The sequence below is a fragment of the Barbatula barbatula genome (genome assembly GCF_947034865.1).
Source record: "Barbatula barbatula genome assembly, chromosome: 7".
NCBI classification, from domain to species: domain Eukaryota; kingdom Metazoa; phylum Chordata; class Actinopteri; order Cypriniformes; family Nemacheilidae; genus Barbatula; species Barbatula barbatula.
The window spans coordinates 14,822,332-14,845,669 of NC_136770.1; the positions used below are offsets into that span (position 1 = coordinate 14,822,332).

Genomic DNA, 23,338 nt, shown 5'->3' on the forward strand with positions numbered 1-23,338 from the left:
AACGAGGACGAGCATGAGGATAAAAGAACGACCACAGCGCTTTGGCAGTCTGCTGTCAGTTTATCTCGTGTGTCTGAAATATATAGAAACGTTTTAAATAAGAACCGAGACGTCATTTGCAGGCTGCAAAAAGTGGTTTGCATATTATTTTATGATTCAGCAGTAATCGAATGTGTTTTCAAATGATATGGCAGGAAGCCATCAAGTAATTTCACTGAGCGACCCTAAAAGCGCATCCTTGTGTAAAATCGAAACCACTGCAATGTTAGGGGTTCGTCGGCAGATGGCACAATGCTAAAGGAAAACATGGAGAAATAAAATCAACGCAAGAAACCCCAAATAACTCTTAAATAATGAAAACACAAACTGAATATCTAACCATGTTTTGGTTTCATGTCAACAGATCCCATTCACCATCCTTTCACAACTGCAAGACACCATGGGAGAACAGCATTGACCTAAAAACTGGTTTATCAGATTTTTTTGGTCTTGACATTTTAAAACATTTCAGTCCCGTAATACATCAACTTCAAGTGTGGAAATGTGGCAAGTATACACAATAAGAATAGAAATCACAATAACATGATCATATATATAGAGACTATCATATTATCCTTACAAACGTACTGCAGAGATTGCCTCATGCAGTACAATACAGTAATGGAAGCCTATATACAGTACAGTAAAGGGTTTGCCATGATATGAAACCATCCCGATACTGTGGAAGAACAATAAACATGTGGGGAAAAAAGTTTATAATTGATTATTGTCAATAAAGCCCACAATAAAAGCCCACTGTTAGATAACACCCCCACTTGTCTGTTCTGCTTACTTTACACTTGCAAAAGAAAAAAAATTCTGTGAGAGACAAAAAGACATTTTGTTAATATTGAGGAAGCTCTCGTAGGGCTGAATGATGGAAAAGGTGACTGTGCCTACGATGATGCAGCTGCGGAGAATTAGGAGCTCATGAATATAGACAGCTGTTTAGCCCGGAGTCAACAGGGTTTGAGATTCCACCCCACTCATACAAATTTGCTGCAGCGTTATTAGATGGAAAGACGTAAGTAACACAAAGAGCGCAGCTGCTTTGCAGCCTTTAAATGCTTTTGTGTTGCCAGCATTTCTTTGAAAAACAAAAGGCGAAAAAAAGATTTTTAGCATGTTTCTGTGTGTCTACCAAGCTGCCTGGTTGCTATACATAGAATGTTACTATGTGGTTACAAACATTTTCTGAGTGGTAGATTGCTTATGTGACCTGTTTGGCCATTGGTTGGGAAATAAACTGGATAAGGCTTTGTCGAGGCTTTTCCACCACAAGTCTGCTGTCAGGAAAATTAAAGCCTGTGGGAGACAGTGGCAAACCCAGAACACCTCAGGCTCTTCTTGAGATTATAAACTGCTAAAGAAATAAGGAGTCTGGGGACACTCGCTGCAGAGCATACTGTAACCAACCAGTAAAAGAGACATGTAACACACAAATAACCTTCACATGCTCTCGAAGTCTATCAAAGGGTCTAATTCATCAGAAAGTGAGCACACAGTTCTACGCTGGGACTCGGATCTTTAAAATGTTGCCTTACTACAGAGCTTACTTACATGTCAGCTGTGTCATTCTGTGTTTTTTTCTTAGATAAATGGATCGGACTTAGGGTAGAAGTGATGTATAGGAATAATAAGAATGACAAAACTGAAACACAGTAAACAGCAATAAAAAATGTGATATATTTAAATTAAAATAATTATACTATGATCTGAAGGTCACAATATGGGAGATTTTCCCCAATACTTAAGTACATTTGCTTTTAAATCAACAGACTGACTGAAGGCATCAGACTGAAGGGAAACTATCCATTATTAATGTAACACTGTTCTTCACCCATTGATTTTCATTCCTGCAGCCTTTTCAAATATCTGAAAAAATTCTGAAATGCAGAATTGAATTTTTAGAAAGTGGATTTCATGGCGAATTGCACGTACAGTAGACTTACGGCCATCATACAATGGCTAGATACCTTGAAAAACATTAAAGATCCCACAAACCAAAAGGCAAACAGTAAGTGAATTTTTATATCCGAGGGGTACTTTCCTATATCTCTTTATGTGTAAACACAGAATGACACCATCAATTTTCCAGGCGTTACCCTTGAGCTACTCATAAACAATACGGAGACCAAAGTTTATTTGTAGCAAGTGATGGCTGAAGAAAAATGAAATAAAGTGGTAACGGTGGATATTGCTATACTGTATATGTCAAAGGATAAATCTTTGAGAATTGTATTTATTATGCTGTGCATTTGGTATCGTGAACTGATACATTTTTTACACAATGTATTTAAATGATTTAATGTTAATTTATAAATAAACATTTGATTGTTAATTCATGTTCACGTCTATTTATATTTGAAAGTTGTTAGAAATTGATATTTAGTTGCATTATTTATTCTGTTGCATAAAAGTACACCCAAAAATGAAAATTCTGTCATCATTTACTCACCTTTGAGTTGTGCCAAATCTGTATCTTTCTTTGTTCTGATGAACACAGTGAAATATATTTGGAAGAATGCTTTTAACCAAACAGCTCTTGGTCACCATTGACTAGCATTCAAATGTATTCCTACTATGGTAGTCAATGGTGGCCAACAACTGTTTGGTTACAAGCATTCTTCCAAATATCTTTCTCTATGTACATCAGAACAATTGAAGGGTAAGAAAATGATGACATCTTTTTTTTTAATGCAAGTCAAACCATATACCGTATAAAACACCTTTTTTATATAAAAAAGTTTGCTATTTTCTGTTAATAATAATGATTGTAATAATGAGTAATGAATTTCAAGGACAAAACAGCCCACTCCCATTGACCATTCTAGAAAATGCCTCTAGGACTCAATCCAATCTTTCCATGTTGAAATGCAAGAGGATGTTGCCATTGACCTTTTGAGTAGTAGAAGGTCCGGTTATATTTGTAATATAGCCGTCCCCTCAGCACCCCTATCCCAATGACCTTTTCAACAGGCTGTTTAATAGCATGATAAACTGCAGAATTTGAATTACTGGTGGCCGTGGAATCATTAAAAAATGATTAAGAGAGGTCAAATAAAAGCTGTATGATCTTCACAGTGTGACACCCAAACCTTCATTTAGTGCGTGTAAATGTTATCACTTGTACGTTCGTTGTAAATTGACACAGATCATTTACACTCTTCTTTACCAACAACGCTGTCTGATCTTGCAAAAAACGAACAAATCAAAATTCAACGATGAAGGATCTGCTTGTCTTTTTCAAATATAGTGGAGAAGTTTTATTGGCATTCACGCCAGTATACAGCATACAAAAATCCTGTTCGTCTCTTTTGTAAGAAAAAAAGGCATTGCTGCAAGTTTACTGTGTTTTGACTACAAATCACCCAGTTCCTTTCTTATTACCTAAATGGGTTCTGTCTCCAGAGGAAATCCATAAATAAACCCTCTTGTTTTGGTTGTAAATGTTGCTACTAAAATGGTACAAGGCAATTGCTTGAGTGATCACAGTGATTTCAAGTAAAGACGATTTGTCCAGCCTCAGAATGAATATGCTTGTAGACATCCTTGTAATTCATTTTGTGAGGTACTTAAAGGTGCTTTACAGTATCCTCGGTCGAAAGGACGGCTTAATTGACATTGGATGCCTGAACATGAGAAATTGTGCATTACTTCTAAAGCAACATCTATTCCCGCCTCTTGGAGTCTAAACCCCAAAGCTCGAACGTATAATTGATGTCTACCTTTATTGTCTCATTCTCTGTTCTGGTTGAGGCTGATAGTTCACTCAAAAATGAAACTTCTTTCATCAATACTCACCCTCTTGTCAATACAAACCTGTATGACTTTCTTTGGCAGAACACAAAAGAACATATTTAGACCGAGCAACACTGGTCCCTATTGACTACCACTACATAAACCTGTATACAAATGACCAAATTCTAGTTCATATATATAATCTTGTGAATGTAAACGCAGCAGTTCTGTATACACACTGCCGAGTTTGAATCATCAGAATCAGATGTAAATTCATGATCCGAGTTGGTGACTTACCTTCAGCAGAGAAGTGACTCCAACCTACAGACAAAGTTTTCCGTACACATGACAGCTCATCGCTCAATGCTTTCCTTCTCATCAGTTTTAGAATCTGTTTAACTGGCACTGATGAAGAAGCGCTCATCAATCAGCCAGCCCCTGAGCCTTTCTGTCTTAACAATTCATTTTAATCTTGGACGGAAGCCATCAAAGACACTTTCTTAGAGGCCTAATGGGCAAACGACCATGCTAAGATCGTCCTTTTCACAGGTAGAAGTGTACAGCTGTCATCGGAGCAAGATGATCGAGAACCACATTTCTTTCAAGGTCATATGCTGTATGCTATGTGTAAAATTCTGAGATCACATGAAAAATTTTGTAATTTACTGTATATTATTCACATTGAGACCAGAAAAAAGGTAAAGGTGCAGTAAGCAATGTCCGAGAACCATTCTTAATGGTCCAGTTTAAATGGTCCAATTTAGTAGCATCTATAGTGGTCCGGCATAAATTAGAAAATCAGAAAACCATATTCATAAGGTTTAAAATATTTTAACTCAAATTTTCAGAACACATTGATGTTATTATATACAACCTTATTTACGATGCGATGGTTGTATGCCAACTGCAAACAGGTGAGCATTTATGTTTAAAGCACTTGGGTAGGTTAGCCATTTCACAAAGATAATGCATGTCGTGTCACATGCTGCATGATTGAGGTCCTTTCAAGAATATATTTGTGAATCCAAACTCTCCACCGGTACACTGCCATAGATTATTCATATCCATCCAAGGTTCTGTAGCCTGAATTATGTTTATCATCTCTGAAAGCACATTGAGCGGAACATACTGGCTCGAGTCTGACTCTGAAATAGATTTTTGTAAATAATGCATGTTTTCATCTGCTGATGTACGCAGTTCTCATACAGACCTGAGTGCGTTACTTTTCTGTAATTGTATTGGATCGAAAATGAAGTCGTTCATTCTCTGTGACATTCAGCTAAGGCAGCTGTCATTTGTATTTGTGGCTGAAATGCTCAGGTTTCTAAATCAAACACATAATTATTATTTTTGAGTCGCAAGAGACGGATAAAACATGATGTGAATTTGAGTTTTTATAAATAAAACATGATATAAATCCCATATTATTAAAGATTAATATACGTAATAGATTAAATACTGTATACATTACATGCAACACGGCTGATTTTAGAGTGTAAATAGATGTATATAGACAGACAAATATGGAATGGAACACAGCTGAAACACAATGAGATTAAAGAGAGAAGTCATACGTTTGCATATTTGATCAAACTTCGGTGTTGATGTTTCTGTTATTGCTCACATGAACACAAGGAGTCTCTGTAATTTCACTCATGCATTTTAATGCTTCCTTTCATTTACTCAGAGAATGCTTAATATCAGAATTTATTGCTGTTCTTGCTTTTTAAAATCTCTCTTTATTAAACTTGCAATGGGAATAACTTCTTACTTTTACATTTGGAGAGGAAATTATTTAAATGAGCTATCCCTTTAAATTGAACTAAACTACCTATGTTTTTTATAGAAGTCATTAACAGATGGTATTACAAGTTGTTTATTTATTATGATCAACCTAATATGTGAATAAATACATGCTTCGTTTGCAAAGAAAAACATGGGACTTGCAAGTGGAAGCAGTTGTTAACCTGAAGTTACACTTTTGGCAAAATATGATGGTATTTTATGCTGTTAGTACATAGTCTGTCCTTCAAAACATTGATTCCGCCAACATGGGAAGAATGCGGGTGGCACTTATTGCCAAGTGTACAGAATGTGTGGTATTACAAAATAAGGAATGTTTGGTAACAAAAGCCATCAAGGTCCAAACAGATGGGGAAAAGTACAGAAATTGAAGATAATTTTCTTGAAACTCGAAACTGCTTGTAATGTTCCTCATCTGTGAGTCCTATTCAGCATGTGCTGAAAACTTGAAGATTTGTTTGTAAGCTATAGCCCCCCCAGAACCAGAATAAATGAAATAAAAAAACGATATTTATAGGTTTTAGCAACCAACAATATTTATACCAAACTATGCAATGGACTTTTTGTCAGTGATGCTATCATCACTTTTATCCGACCCGCATCAGGTCTTCAAGCTGATGAGTTGTGTTTGATTGGCGAAACATATCGAATATAATGCGCTGCTGTGCCTCCAGGAACACGGTTGAGACACATTGCGATAAATGATACACAACAAATGTCAAGTTTGATCTTCAGATAGCTGGCAGTCTGATTGTCAGTGTGCAAGGGCAGATTTCAAATTACAGTAACAGATAGCACAACCCCCACCCGCCAGAGTGCTACTTTCATGTTTTATTTACTGAGAATGTCCAACAGCTATCGCACGACCTGATGCATCAACCTTCCAGGCTCAGGTGCACATGAAACATTCTAATGCATCAAAGAGCCAAATATCCCTGCGTGGTTCTAATGAATATTCATTTGACTGTTCATCATGCTCCGCCCCCCAGGGGTGGGATGCGGTACAGGAGTATTAATGAAGGTTGCGGAAACAGGCTTGGAAAATAATAACGTCTCTTTTTGTGTGAGTGGTGAGGGACAGAGGCGGCAATTAAGTGAGCATCAGTGTGTGTCGTGGCCTTCCTTTTATATTCCTGTGGCAAGCTGTCACTCCGCGGGTATCCTGTCTCATTGCACTCTCACGCTTAGCTTAAAAACAGACTCACTGTGAGTTCTTAGGAATGGACTAAACTTTCGGATTAACTTTCCGCTTTTGATTTTAATAATACTCACCAGAATCCAAGAAATTTCCCATTCTTGAAGAAAAAAAAGTACTTTCATATGTGAAAGTTTCAATTGACTGAAAGATTATGAGGGCACACGTATGAAACATAGACGTGCACAGATAAATCGAATTATAAAAACTGCAATATTCCTTAAAAATTAAGAATGGAACATTTTCGTTGTGTCATCATCATATTTGTGAAAGAAAAGAATGTGTGTGTTCGTGCCTGTACCGGTCCATAGCACCCACAGGTCTTTGCCATTCTGGTACATCCAATCCAAAGTAATAGCACACTTCCCTTCAACAAACTGCATGAATTTAGGTGAGGGCAGTCATTTCTTACTGTGAAATCGGGTTGAGTCCTACATGAGCTCCCAAGAGGGCAATTCCTAAAGGCAGCCTGAAGGGAAAGTGTGAGGAAGTCACACTGATGGGGAAACCTGTTTCACGTGGCTGCATAAGGAACTGAATATGTACACCTGTAAGAGACACGGATAATGAATGGAACTGCATTTAAACCTCACATTTCACAGCAACAGAATAACCTTACTATCACCTCTAGGAGAAAAGAACCACATTTTCTGTTTTCTTTAGATATTTTTCCTCTGAATTTACCAGGATGGATGTTTAGGAAGTGGGAGATGATATTTTATAACTGCATTTTCACACAACTAGAAAACTTGATACATATATTTTGCCATAACGGCCACTGCGCGTGTATATGTTTCTCTGTTGTCGTGTCAACCTGTACCAATTTCATGTTTTTGCATCACTCCAAGCTCTCTTATCATCTACAGGTCAAATTAATAGTTTTTGTGCTAGTTGTGCAAATGAATTTACTTATTTAGTAGGGGGCAATGCATTAAGGTGGATAATGTGTAGCCAGCCAGTCATTGTTGTAAAATAAAACCCTTTATGACGATGCAAGACCCTTTGCTTTGTATCAGGATGGAAAACAACTTGTCCATGATCAGCTGACTGATTATCTCATTTTACAATTAAGTTGTATTTTTTAAGTAAGGCAATAGCTAACAGGATTTATTATTCTTTAGTAACGTCAACACAGCTACTCATGTTAGGCCGTGTTCACACTTGAAAATTTGTTTTAAGATGTTAGCATCTGTTTTACAGTATAAACCTACGGAGTAAACCGTGTTTAAAAAATAAGCCCTGAGCGCTTTCTTAAACACCAGCACCCATCGTCTTTTGAGGTTGAAAAAAGTTGAACTTTTTCGGAAAACTTTCCCTACGACAAGCACCTTTTTTCACGGCGAACCAATGACAGAGACCTATCCTTTCCATAACAACATCCGAAGAACGTGATTGGTCAAGAAGGCTTAAGCTCGAAAAAATGGCGTTCGAAGCGCCCGTTGGAGCATAATTTTGTATAAATGTAAGTTTCATTTTCACTTTCAATAACATATGATTGCATTTCTAGCGAGACGTTTGTATTGTAGTTTTAAAAATTGTGATTGGTTATTATAACCAATTATATACATTGCTGGCTGCCAGTTATAACAACACTCTACGAGTGTTTTTTCAACAAAAAAGCGCCATTGTCAACTTTTTCATGTCAAAAAAGAAGTGTAAACACGGCCTTAGTTTACTTTGCATTAACTGATGTTAACCAACGCAATGGCTGATTGAGTAATTAAGTAAATGCAAAAATTAACATCAACAAAGATGAATAAATACTTTAGAAGTGTTGTTTATTTTAATTCATGTTAGCATATGCATAAACTAATGTTAACAAATACTACCTTATTGTATAGTTACCAAGATCTCTTGCTGTTTAGAATCTACATGACCCTCTTCCACAGATATCACCACTGGATTTAAGCGGTTCCGTTCATCTCAGCACATCTCTACAAACATACATCACAGAAGACTTAAGAACACTAGAGAGAAACAGAAACAGAAAAAGGTTCTCCAGTGTGCTGTGCTAACATCAGAAAAGTGAAAACGCCAGCAAGAAATGATCATTATCTTCTTGTCGGGATGACAGAAGTAGATTTTGAAAAGTGCAAAGCAGGCGGTCAGTAGTTTGCCAGCAGCAGGGGCCGGAGGGATGATCTGTATGGCCGTATCAGCACAACCTCTTCTACACTTTAAAGAAAATTCATTTATAATCCATTTCCTGCGTCCTGAAACCGGACCACAGGTGTTTAACATACCACCCAACGACCAGCGCTAGCGTCTCCGGGCCAGATATCATCCATCTTCCATGTTCAGTTCTGAAGGCCTTGCCAACCCCCTGCTACGGATATTGAAAAGTGGTTATTAAAAGATACCAAAAACTTCATATTTTGAAAAAAGAACAATTGTTTCAGCAAAAATAAGAGGGAATAAGCTAAAAAAGAATAAGAAAGTTGTTTAGCAGAGAATTGTAAGCATGGTCCATTTAGCACCTGCAGAACTACGGCCTTTAATCGTTCCACATGACGATTCAATAAGTACATTTTAATTCTACCTCAAATACTTTATTATAGTATTGCAATACAGCTGCCTTTGAAAATCAAATGAACGCTAATATTAAAATATAATATTGACACAATATAACAGCATTGACATTATCTTGTATATAAAAAATCATGCTAATTGATACCCTGTTAAAACTACACATGATAATGTGATTGATGTTTTATGGACACGTGTCCCTGTGCCTAAGCCTCCCAAAATTCAAATCCATAACTCATGCACTGGGTATATTTCACCTCCATGTGTACTACAGACAAATACAATCAAATACCACTGTAAAAACATTTGAGGAATGATATTTCCTGGGTATTGGCCGCAATTCCACCTTGGTTGTACATTAACTTTTGAATATTTGAAAGGACCGGATTCAATTGTTCCACTCATACCGCACCACAGGACATTGTTCAGATGTTTACTTTCAATATTTGTCATGTCATCGTCTTTTAAATGCTGTTGATGGTAGTACTACTTTCTTGCGCATCTCATTTCAAGCGTCTGTTAGAGTGAACGGACTCGGAGGTTTGAGCCACCTGGTGAGTGAGCGAGCGAGCGAGCAGTAACGTGACAAAAAGCAAGTGATAAATAATTTATTCATAGTATTGTTTCTATCTATTGGAGTAAAAAAAGAAATCACACAAACCTTTGAAAGAGTAGGTCTATCAAAATATAAAGAGGAATCTATCGGTCTATCAGTGTTTATAAATGCATTTTGTTTTATTTTATTTCTATTTATTCGATTTCAGTATATGTATTTCTAGTTCTGAAATCGTTTTTTTTAAACGAAACTGTACACGTTTCCATTAACAGTAAAGTTTGACATTATAAATGTCAGATCAAGAGCAGGGTGCTGCGTGCGGTGATGGCCTATAGGCTACACTATTACCTTTCTGTTATTTAACTAGGTGAAGTGATATGGAACTGTAATGGGGTCAACAGACCTGGAACACCTTCATAGGTGTGCATTTACTGAAAGTTAAAACAAGCCCATAGAATGTTTGTCAACCAATCAGATTGAAGCATCTAACAACCCTGTGGTATAACAAGCCTTGCTAACCTAGATTAACTTCAGGTTTACTCATGTTTCATAAAAACAGTTTTAAAGCGTTTAAAAAGCCGCACAAAAAACCCAGTTCCTTTGAGAGACAAAGCACATTTTAGGCTGACAGATGCTTCCAGTAATAGCCAGTTGGGTTTATCAATCCTAAAATGTCTCTTGCTGTGCCCTGGGGTTGGCGCATCCTCTTAAATTCTGCTCCATTACTACTACCGGCTCTATTGGAAGTAAAGGTGTATTTAGAATGTGCTTGAGAGAATATCAATTTAGTATCACTTACACACCTTTATGCATCTCCGAACCAGTATGACACAAATTTGAGTATTAATCATGGTAACTGAGGTTATTAGAATATCAGTTTATACTACAAACTTTACAGCCTCATCTCACAGGAATTCATAACTATTTTACGAGGTTGCGAATTCGTATTAGAATGTATAATTAGAAAAACACCACAGTGAAGCCCCTCCCCTAACCCCACCTGTGTGAAAGCAAATTGTACGAAGACACACGCATGAGATGACATGAATTGATTCAATGTAGCCAGCTAGTAAAATAGTTACGCATTTCTGTGAGATTATGTAAAAATTTCCAGTCTAGTACAGATTGGTATTTCAAGAGCACTGATTTTTTGTATATGTTCAATATTTAGTTCTTGGTTACGGTCTTTATAAACGTATTCGCTATGACATACAGCATGTATAGACTAATTCTCGTGTTACATATTTACTAACATACTCTATTTCTTGAGTGTAAACGTGGCAAAAGGACAGAAGAAAATATAGAAGCACAGGAGGTCAAGAAACTTTGTATTTATTTCAGTTTACAAATATCGTTCTTGTCGAACATAAACAGCATAAGTGAACGATTCACCAAACTCCCCCAAAATGACACAGAACCACTTGAAAAACGTTTTTTAATGAAGAATGTAGTGGACCTATACTGAAATGTCGTGAATATACAGTGAAAACATACTGAACCTTGGTGTGACAAGTACAATGCATCCAATGAAACCAGAAATAGTCATTGAAGTGACAAGTGTCATTTTAAGTATTTACAAAAATAAATCCGCCCAATAGTAAGATGCATGTACCGTGACAGGCCATGAGATGACATTCATGTAATCTGCCCTCAACTTTAGGAAAGACTTTGGAATGCAACTGAGAATGGATCTTATTACAGAATGTGAAGCTAGGCCAAAAACTAAACAAATCTGGTATACAAGAACTGAAAAAAACAATGTATAGAAAAAAGCAGAATCTCGTAAATTTGACGTGTAAAACAAGTTCATTAAACGTAATTTATTAATATCATTTTCAACATAACTTTACACATACTGTACGTATACAAATTCACTGTATGTATTGCTGTCTACATGTGATTTCCAGTGTTAAGGCACATAACATATATTCCACAACGTATAAAACTGTTCTTCCGGTGTAGCATAACCAACACTTTATCGCATACAAATGTTGCTTATTATCGGACTCTGAATATAAAACTATAAATAATTTCAGCATACGTCCAAGTTGCTTAGAACATTTCAATTCAGACTAGACAAGAAATATTGCTCCCTCCTATCGCGCACCTCATAGCTAAAACGCCGAACCTGAGCTGTGCAAAAGTTCAACAAGGCACAAAGGGACAAAGTACGTGTGTGCTTTATATTAGCTTCTTCAGGGTTTTACTGTAGTATTCAGGCACATTCTGAGACACACCAAGTTTAATACTGTATCTCCATCTCCGTAACCCTATACGCAACTGCTCCCAAAAAGTTTGAGGTTTTATGTGTTTATTTATAAACGTCACAAGCTATGGAAGAAAACCGAGCGGAGGTGATCTCCGATTGTACACCTTAGATTTTTTTGAGTCGGAACGAATTCTGTTCGCCCCATTCATTGTTTAATGAGAACAGTGGATCTCATAATCCTTCCGGGCAGGCTGTTCATAAATCAGCGATTTCAATAGCGACTACCCAAATGAGATCCCGAATGAACAGATTGGAGAGGCCTCAAGGTTACGCGAGCACAGCATGACAAATCTTCTCATAAAAACTATTTTAGCATCTCTGTAGGGAACTCTATAATACGCCACACCCCTGACATTTGCACGATCGTGGAATATTCTCGCGCCGAACAGAAGCGTAACCGCCCACGTGCTCGCATGAAACATTCATTACACATATATTACAGCTTTAAAGTAATGAGAAATCGCACAGTCACGCTTTTGTCCATTAACTCCCTTCATTGCCTCGGAATAGACAGTGATCAAAACGGAATGTTTTCATGAAACTATTCTGGTGTTACCTGAGGGCGACTCATAAACGCATACCATACGTAATGCTTCCTGTAATGAAAAAAATAGGACCAATTTGGTACAGTAACAACACAGGCGGTGACGGCACAAAGAGAATGAATAATGAAGCAACCGCCCCGCGCAAATTATCACTGAATGATGAAATCAGCCGAGCTGCTAGTTACAGTACAAACGCTCCAGAAGAGGTTCCAGCAATCTTTGGTCAAGGAAATCATACAGATATTGTAAACAGAGCTGAAAAATACAATCTTAGAAGATATCAGGAGATGTGTATACATTTTAAAAGAAAAGGCTGTAAAACAGATCAGGAGCAACAAGCCAGATGGGGTCAAGCGGAGTTTCAGCGTTTTCCCAGAATCTCCCATTACTTCCATGTAGCATATAGACTGTTATTATCTAAAGCACTCTGAAGTGTGAATGAATATAACTTAAAAAGGCAAAAAGTGAACTCCTATCCTGCAGGAATGCTTTGAACACAAAAGCAGCAAAAGAAACTGTTAAAACAACACACACACATAATATCTGAACAGGCAAATGCAGCAAGCACCGTATCTATCGGTGAAAACAAAAAGGCAGAGCCAGCTGTGCTTAAATGCGCTATGACAACCACGCAGGTACGGCAATTATGGTAAATATGCACGTGTCTGAATGGGAGATCCCCACGTGTTGTCCTCCTAACACCAAATATCTCTGTATTCACCCAACAAACTTCTAACGCAAGTCATGTGGGGAGGGTAACGTAAAGGCATATGTAAGGAATTTTTAAGTGTAAATGAATATACCATACGAATACCTGAACTAATACTTGATATGATCTAATGGTCAATAAAAGCAAAAGCCACAACGCGAGTCATGCGTAAAAGCGATAGTCGTCCAAAAACAAAGATTCTGTCATCACTTATTTAACCTCATGTCATTTAAAACCTGAATAGAAGTTATTCTTCGGTGAACACAAAAGAAGAATGTCCATACAATTGAAGTTGGTCCTAACTTTTTCCAAAATATTGTTCCGCGGAAGAAAGGAAGTCAGACTGGTTTGTAATGACAGGAGGGGTGAGTAAAGAATGACGGAATGTTTATTTTTGGGTAAACCATCCCTTTAAATTAAATATATATGTCACCTAAACATTAAAATTGCACGCGAGTCAGTGTAGGGTTTGCTCCTTTAAATTCTATGTTATGGGAACGTTTTTAATGAAGTTGTTATTTAATTCATTAATCTGTAAATGTGAATTGATACATTAATTGTCAAACGTGTAGTTAAGGTAGCTTTTATTCACAAATGACTCGATACGACTGTAGTTTAGAAATTAATTTGACTATACTGTAACAGGAATTTCGCTACTGACATTTAAGGGTACTGTACTGGGATGCGGCACATATGAAACACTGATGTGAGCGTAGTGCTATCAGAGATGTCTGATGGTAGGAGGGGAAGGCTCTTTGAAGTCCGCCAGGACATCCAGGTCCAAATAAACGGAAAACGGAATGTCTCTGGACTGCGTCTGCCTCGAAAAACAAACCTCCTCCATTTCTGAGATGGTTTATAAAAACAAAATTACAAAACAATCATAGCACAGAAGACCAGCCAGTTTGCATATGCTGGCCACTCTCAAAACAAAAACTTTATTCTAAACTTTATACATCTAAAATATATATATATAGTACCATCTTTATAAAACCATCATGAAAATAATAATATATCTTTAAGCTAACGTGCAAATTTGATACAGCGTAACGGTAGAAAGTATCATAGAAATGTCGTTTTGAATGAATGTTCTTGGTTGTGTTGCGTGTCCCCGCCCCCTTTCGGCAGGAGGGGATTTTGGTTTGAACCGTCCTCCACCCTCTGTTCTAACAGACAGCTGCTGTGAGGCGACAGGAGCTGTATGCTCTCAGATTGAGAAAGCAGCGGTGTGGAAGTGAGCAGACGAACCTGACCGAGGTCATCCGAGTTCAGCGAGGCCTCCAAAACTGTCCTGGAGGCTGGAGGATCTTTGGTGTACGATGCTTCCTTCACACAGTCTACATTTCCAGAAAGAGGGCTGTCTGAGCCCAGTCTGCAGGTCTCTGCATTATCCTGCGTTTTAAGGTTGAGCGTGACATGGTTCCCAGAGGTCCTTGAGCTTAAAGGCGTGTCCCTCATCTCCACACTCTTGGATGGAATAGGGCTGGCTATAGCTATCTCCTTCTGTTTGGTGCCACTCACAATGGCTTGCTTCATTCTAGGCCTGTAGTCTTTCTGGAAAGGCCTGCAGAGAGGTAGAAATAGGGCCCGGGGGGTAAAAAGTGACCCGAGTGAGCCCAGCTTCATCCGGCTTTGGCTTAGAAAGAGCCTGCGTATGTCTGCCGGCAGCCTGTCCAGTTGTCTTCCCACTTGGACTGGGTTTGGGAAAAGAGAACCTTGGCAGGCTCTATAAAAGTATCTGAAATAAACACGTACAAGTTAAAGGTCCAGTGTATGAAATTTAGCGGCATCTGGTGGTGAAGTTGCGAACTGCAACCAACGGCTCACTCCACCCCTCTCCCCTCCCTTAAGAATCACTATGGTGGCTGACACAGAACTAAGATGTCGTCGCGCTTTTGCTTTGTTGTAGCAGGAGATGAAGTATACTCGAAACACAGTTTTTCTGTTTAGAGCTACTGTAGATACAACATGGTGAATTCCTGCGGTCTGTATAGCAAATATATAACATAGATAGAATAGCTTATTCTAAGGTAATAAAAACATAGTGCTTTGTTATGTAAGGTCTTTATACACATCTGAAGACAATTCTGTATATTGCATTTCTGTCAATAGATTCTTCAAAAAAATGACACATTGCACCTTTAAGTACAAAATTCGAAAAACCTGAACTGGATCAAAACGTGGCTAAAGTCGACTAATGGTTCTATATACCTGGGAAGTAGAGCAGCGATTGGTGTGACAACACACAGCAGGTAGAACATAGGATCTCCCAGCAGCCTCTGCATAGTCCAGTAAGTGTTGGAGGGAGAGAAACAAGTTGGGCAGGACGCATTGTAGCACAGAGCTACAGTAAAGAAGAGAGATATACTGAAGCCAATCGACACCCAGTTCATCCATGTCTGTGAAAAAACAAAACAGTAGAGTAAACCCAGACCTGCTAAAACGCAGGGTTTATTTGACAAATTGATATTACACAGTAAAACGAATCTTCTTCTCAAATTTGTAAAAATTTCTTTGCTCCGATGAACACAGAGAAAGATATTTGATAGAATGCTTGTAACCAAACAGTTCTTGGCCACCATTTGCTACCATAGTAGAAAAAATTCATAAATTTAATTGTTCTGTTGAAGACAAAAGAAGATATTTCGAAGATTGTAGGAAAGCAAAATGTTCTGGGGTACTTTTGACTTCCATTGTAATTTTTCCTACTGTGGTATTCAGTGGTGTCCAAGAAATCGTCCAAATATCTTTCTCTGCGTTCATCAGAACAAAGAAATTAATACAGATTTGGTATTTGGTAGAACTCGTAAATGATGACAGAATTTGTATTTTTGGGTAAACTGTCCCTTTAACAACCCACAGAACTCCACGCTGGCCTCACCCCAGACGACCCACAAGAAGTGTGTTCATTTTCCTGAGCAGCATGTGGAACGTTGAACCTGCCAGTCCAACTATTGGAAACGTTTACTCTCTACTTGAGCCATTTAGCGTGAAGAACGGCCTCTTCCGCACCAGAAGCCATCATCGTGTCCGGAAAGACAGTGGGGTTGCTGAGGGTATTTTTCACGCGGCGAAACTTGTCAGCTGAAAATTTACAGTGCCGGTGTAATGGAAAAAGCTCTAATCCAATTCGCCCTCATAAATCTAAAAGAGCGTCTCTCGGGAATGAAGGGAAGGAGAGAAGGAACACGGCAGCGCACACACGTAACCGCAAATGGTGCGTCCTGCAGTGAAACACCGCTGCATGGGACATGCACACAGACAACATCAGCAATTAGCTTTGGCCACACTGCGTGTGTCGGCCGTGTGATCGCCACCGTGGTGTGCGAGGGGCATGCGAACGGTGAGCCAAGCCGGCCTTCACGTCCTGTCAGTCTGATGTATGGCTCCCGACGGTGCAGTGTCTCCCAATTCAGGCCAATAAGCGAGACTCCCCGTGCAAGTGTCTCTAGCCCTGTCTGCACCTTACCACAGTCTTTTGGGTTCATTTTACAACTTTAGAAAGAGGAACTGCTTACAAGTATGTGGGACACGGGTTTCTGGTTTGAAGAAAGTCACAACACTTCATCATTTCCGACATCAAACCTTGTCCGTCGGATTGTGTGCTCGAACATATATTGTACTGGTACATGATGTGACATTTTAAGAGATTGTTTCAGCAGACGTTAAATGACATATAAAATGGGTTAGCTACACAGAATAAAGTAAACAACCCCATCATAGTCAGTATGCTGAAACAGGACTGCACTATGCACATAATACCAATACAACAGACTCGATAGAGGTCGATAGAGCATGTTTGCTATTATTTTGACTGGTTTCTCCAGTTTTCATTTTATGCAAATAAATGCCAAAAGAAATACTGTACATGCAAATATTTGAAATTTGGGATAATGGGTTTTAGTGATTCACACATAGAAACAAAAATGTTAATACCTAACACATACCTATAAAGAGTAAATTCAGAAAAAATTTAAATAATTCTCTTATTTTCTGATGTCCTCTTAATTTTCTGCTGTATAAATACAACACACTTGGGCCGATGTTTAATAATACGACTTCTTATCATAATATATTTGCACAATATTGTTACTATGGGTAATTCAAAATATAGCTAATCAGATGGTGATAATTACAAGGGATCGTTTTTACTTATCACCAATGCTTTCCTGCCATTTTATATTTGTGATTATTGATTTTTGCTCTATCCTATAATGTCTATTGTTCTGCTGTACTGCACTTTGTGCATCCTATAGACTCTATGCACTATGGGCTGTTAACACTATAAACTTTACTTTACTTTTATATATTTATCGTCCATCGTATGAACGACACTTTACTTACCCAGGTTTTGGTTTCGATGCCCAAATGGAGCAGAATGGTGAACAGGGCCAAAGTGGTGATTGGAGTTCCCCAAGTAAACAAATCCACATCAGAGTCTGCGTATGCCTGAGAATGTGTAACATTTAGTATTTCCATTACATGTAGTTATCAACAAAAGTGGGACTTGTACATAAATTCTGCAGTATGATCCTATGATTATTCTATAATAAGAAGTCCAATAACTTACAACAATAACATATCGGTACGTCATTAAAAGATCTTTATTTAAGTCAATTGCGGGCTTTTTACTACAAATACTGATAAATGCAAATATCAGCATCCGCAGTTAATGCAATGAAACCTGTCTTAAACCTAAATAAGAAGATACAGAGCTAAAGTATTGCGTTTGTAAAAATGCTGTACTATAAGGTTTAGATGTGGGACAATAACTTGTGCAGTAACCCATCCGTGTCTTGCTTGCATTCTGCTTTAAATTGTAATAAATGCACAAAAGGATAAAATCAGACTTACAAAGTAAGGAATGAAGAAACAGATGAGGCTTTGGTAAAACGCATCAATCATGTTCATCCAGAACATGTAGGGTTTATATTCCTGTAAAAGCAATTTAAAAAGAATGCTCAATCGGCTGTTCCACGAATCGTACAGAACAATTTTACACTTTGTTTTATTAAATTGTCATTAGATGCCATTAGACGCTGTGCTTTGTGACTAACTCAAAATAAAAAGTCCCTTGTAAAGCATGTAGTTAGCAAAGCAGAAGCTAGTGCTTCAGTTTAATTTCAGCGCTCTGATTTCGGCGATAGGTGGATGATTTGCCTTTTTTATAAAATGTTTGCTCTGGTTCATGCCGTTTTCCCGCTCATAATTCTCAGCGCAGAATAAAAGAGCCATTTTAGTACGGATCAGCAAAAAAACAATCAAAGCAATAACCGTGGAAACCGCTCCTCTGGTAATATACTTTACCTGCTTATCGAGGAACTGCTGATGCGGCGCTCCAGGGGCAATTCATGAGTGAAAACATGTGAATGAACATTTTTCAAGGCTTCTTATTTACCATTTACAATTCACTACCCACAATCTTTCCTGTCTCAATTATAATACAGTTTACGCTTTTTTATTTACAGTGCGATTTATGTTCTGTCCAATCAGTGGGCGAGAAATAGAGTTCCTGCAGCCCCAGCAACTCCAAGGCCATGGGTTTGTTTCGCATGGGAACATGCGTGCTTATCAAATGCAAACAACCGCAGGATCAAGTGATACTTTTAATCAGTTTGTGTGCTCCCAGAAAACCGCTTGCTTTTGCTAGCATGTTGCTTTGGATAAAAACTGCCAAATGCATAAATGTATATACAGTGCATGAGAAACGTACCTCTGAGTTTTGCCCGTTCATGTAGAGCTGAGGAAGCTCCTGAAGGGTTTCTGCTGACACATCTTTGTCAAGAGTGCCAGTGATGAGCTGAGGAAATGCGGAGAACATCAGGTTGAAGAAGATGAGATACCACTGATCAACCATGGCTGACCCAGAGAAGCCACAGTAGAACTGATACCAGAAGATGAGAGCGACAAACATCTAGGACGAGAGACAAGGGAAAACGAAAGGGTAAGAGAGAACAAAGCTCCATGGACTAAAGTTGCTCTTACAAAACATGCATGCTTATCGGGTTCGAGGCTCTTCTGGAACGTTCTAACAGATCTTCAATAATACAAATTAAATAAAGAACCATTGAAGACCATTTGATCATAATGATATCCCGGAAATCAAACTAAGGACTCACAGCATTCTTGTAGAAGAAGTAGAGGATCATGTTGGCTAGACGAGAGTAACACCAATGACCGTGAACCAAGAGAAGCTTCTGCAGGTATCGAAACCGCGGCAGGGCAAAATCACTGGCCATTACCGCCTATGAAAAAAATTGGTTGATGTGTCTCATAACATCTGGTCAATCAGAACAACGTTTCTTCAAAACATTAAATTGTTGAAATGGGTCCTTCTCATAGCAAAACATTTTTAACCAAAAACAAAAATTTAAATAAGAAATTATATTTTGCATTAAAATGTCATTCTCATCGGCCATATAAAAACATTTATTTATATATAAATACATTTTTAAGCAAGCATATTTTGACAAGCTGGCACATTGAGGTAGTGCGAAAAACATTCACAGACGCTTTTGATCAAATGCCTTTAGGCCAGAGATCCATCATAAGAGACATGCATACATGCTGCCACGACACCATCATACATTCAGGAGACGTATGAAAAATTAACATCAGCCTGGTGAAAACACTCTCATTTAAAAAAAGAAAAGAAAATGAGAAAATATTTGCATAAATGAATCTCTCTAGCTGCTGAAAACAACTCCCTGTCCATCACCATCTATTCTTTATAATATATTTGTGAAAGCTACCTGCATCAGGTAGATAACATATCATACATCAGCGTGACAGATACGGCTTTGTCACCTCTAATGGTGGCCGGGATGTTATTCAGTGACGTTTGGCCTGACACCATCATTAGCCATCTTCTCCACCCTTGCTGTCGACATCAAGGACTAAAAGCATAAACGGCAGGAGCGATGGATTATTACCAGCTTGTTTATGACATCATGGCTGGGTTGACTACTGTGCCCCTCCTCTGGTAGTTTATACATTAACATTTTCTCATAAGAAAAAGTTAATTTAATAACAAAATTGTTTGATACAAATTTGCAACAATCCCGAATGATGCCAGTTTAAGTTACCATGAAATCAAAACTCATTTCTTATTTTAGAATATTAGAGTGTTACCTTTAAATGATTTCGCAGTGCCGGTCATAATTCTTTTTTAATCAACCTGGTCTCATAGGAAATAAGTACCTCTGTACACTTTTTGCAGCGCCACTAAACACGTACCCTCAGGTACATATTGCTACAGCTTTGAGACACAATTCCACTGGGGGCGCTAGAGAATGCGTGACAGCGTCACGATTTGCCCACGATTTTATTAATACTTATTATTTGTACTTTAATAGATATTTCCTGTTACGTGTTGCATTTTATTTTGTATAATATACAAACTGTTAGGTTTAGGGATCGGGTTACGTACTCAAATTAATAAACGTACAGAAAATAAGACATCTGATTAAATAAAAATTCATTGGACCCCAATATAATATAATATGGTGTTGTTAAGGTTATTGTTGTTAGAAATTGTGATACCGGGTTGCAATATGTACCTGATTTCCTATGGGACCAGGTCGATTTCATGTGCCCTCATAATCAAACATTAACTTCCTCTCAACAATAATTCAGTGGCTTGGTAAATATCACAAAAATAAAACCGCTATATTAACTTAATAAATTATTTAAAAAGGGACCGTTAATTTGTCTCAAATTTGCATATTTTTTCATTAAATAAACGTAAATATATAAGTATTTCATTAAAAAGTTAATATATTAATATTACCCTTCATATTTTTGGTGAATTCTAATAGAAATATTTCAGTTAATGAGATTATCTAATTTTACTTACATTTACTCAATTTAAACGGTGTATTTAATTGATTCCACAGCTTTTAAATTTAGATAATTTTTGTGTAAATTGACACACTTAATTGTACTTAACCTTTAGAGTTTAAGCAACATTTCTTATTTGCATGATGTGCAGTATGACTTGATCTGGGGTTGGGACTATATTGACTGTCCGATGGCCAGGCTTCTAATTTCCAACAATTCAATCAATTCTCCCAGGATAAAACCAAGCCGCGGCCTAAACTTTTTATCATTCCATGGCTGTTGTTTTATGTTGACTTCACAAACCTTAAAGGTCACTGAGGTGCCTTGAAATGCTTTGTTTAACGGCGTTGGTACTATTTCCACTGAACTGAAAATTTTGTCCGCACATACTGAATGGCTTGACAACAGCCAGTAGTTTTGATTGGAAACTGAAGTGCAGAATGATGTCATAAAAATCACTGATGTGTTTTGAGAATCTGTACACTTTGAATGGTCTTCTTATGCTCTGAATTAGGGGTTCTTAACCTTTTTGACTCCGAGGTCCCCCGTTTTATTCATCAATATTCAATTCACTAATTTAAGTCATTTGGTTTGTCAACTGGACAACAATTGTCACGCTGGATGGTTTGCAACCAACATAAAGATTCTTTATTTTATATTATTTGTTGCATTCAAACGCAGAAATAGCGCAGCAACAGAAGCGACATTGGAACATTGGAGAGGAGCACTTCAGCACGCAGCAGAGAGGGTTGCTACGATAAGCCAGGATCTTTCAATGAATTAATGAATCCGCATGACGCACAAAAAAAAAAGTGTCAAACAGACGAGCTCATGGTTGCTCCTGTGTCTCTTCTCACCTCATCAGGATGACGCTCTCCAGGCCACTGAAAACAGGGCTGATGGGATAAGGTTGGTGTTTTTGTGGGTGAAAGCAGAGTTTCTGAGAAGCAAAATCGCTAGCCATCGCTGAAAGTCATTCCCAGAGACGGACTTTTATAAATGAACATTTAAAGCAAGCATATGCTGTGTATCACCCAAACACAGCTCATCCGCTTCCGCTGGGCTTAAATGCAACTCAGCAAGGCGTGGGTCAATGTAGCAGCCGTAGAGTTAATATAATGTTAAGGTTGTGTAAGGTTTCATTTATCAACTGTCGGAGTATGGAGCGGCTCCGTACACTGGCCAAAAAATTTCATAAAACATGAATTATGCATATCCAGTATCTTGGCACATTAACTCTGCAGTCCTGCTTTGCAATGTTCATTTCTCTTTTGCTTTGTACCCAAGGCAGAATGGTATATAACGTGTGGCCATGTTACAATCTGGTGCATGCACTGGATTTAACCAGAAGGCAATCATCTTCTCTGCTCGGCTTTTTCCGACACCAGCTATTGTCACACATTGCATGATTAAATTCAGAGCGTGACGTTTCTGCAACGCTATAATTCGCAAAGAGATTGTTTTGAAAACCTGTTTGTTATTTCAGAACGGCAGTCTTTCCCCAAACTCATGCTATTGGTTAAGTCGGGCTTGTTAGGGTGTTCAAACAAGCAGATCAATTCACCCAATTCCCATTTCTTCTTACCTGCATGCCCTCCTGGCCAGAGATCCCCACCCCGACATCGGCCACCTGGATCATGCTGACATCATTAGCCCCATCACCTAAAATGAATTAGAGAATAAGAGAGAGAGTCAGAAAAAACGTCCGTTTCACTTTGCACAATCTCCTCCTGCATTAATGCCAACATTGCATCAGCTGCAAAGTGCTCTAATCTCAAAATAACAGAAGCAGCAGCGTTTGAAGTCAGTCAACTGTAAGGTGAAACTAAATTAACATTGTGTCTTACACCGATATTTTATTGTAAAAAAGGAAAAATATGATCCAAGAACACGAATCGTAGCAGATAGCGGAACAGGTTTGCAAGCGTGCCTTTGGTTTTGTTCTGCAAGTCTACAAAATTGAATAACTAAAAGAAACTTTAGCAACAGATCTAAACTCTAACATTCTTCGCCAGCACTTGACTCTTTGTAAGGCCTGCCCACTTTTTTCACAACCCAATTGATTCTTCAAAAGGTAAAACCAGTGCATGTCATTTATGTAATTTTGCGGTAAGGT

The 23,338-nt window shown here is 38.1% G+C and overlaps 1 protein-coding gene across 1 annotated transcript in view; it reads right to left on the reverse strand.

The window, feature by feature from the left end:
* Window positions 1–11,181: 11,181 nt before the first annotated feature.
* atp10a (ATPase phospholipid transporting 10A) overlaps window positions 11,182–23,338 on the reverse strand; it is a gene marked incomplete at its 5' end in the record, with an annotated part of 65,182 nt that continues 53,025 nt past the window's right edge. The window contains 7 exons of the mRNA XM_079461028.1: window positions 11,182–15,121; window positions 15,595–15,782; window positions 17,728–17,832; window positions 18,238–18,318; window positions 19,097–19,297; window positions 19,503–19,628; window positions 22,808–22,884. Coding sequence (XP_079317154.1) covers window positions 14,446–15,121; window positions 15,595–15,782; window positions 17,728–17,832; window positions 18,238–18,318; window positions 19,097–19,297; window positions 19,503–19,628; window positions 22,808–22,884 — 1,454 coding nt within the window. The 3' untranslated portion in view covers window positions 11,182–14,445. The remainder of the gene's footprint in view (window positions 15,122–15,594; window positions 15,783–17,727; window positions 17,833–18,237; window positions 18,319–19,096; window positions 19,298–19,502; window positions 19,629–22,807; window positions 22,885–23,338) is intronic.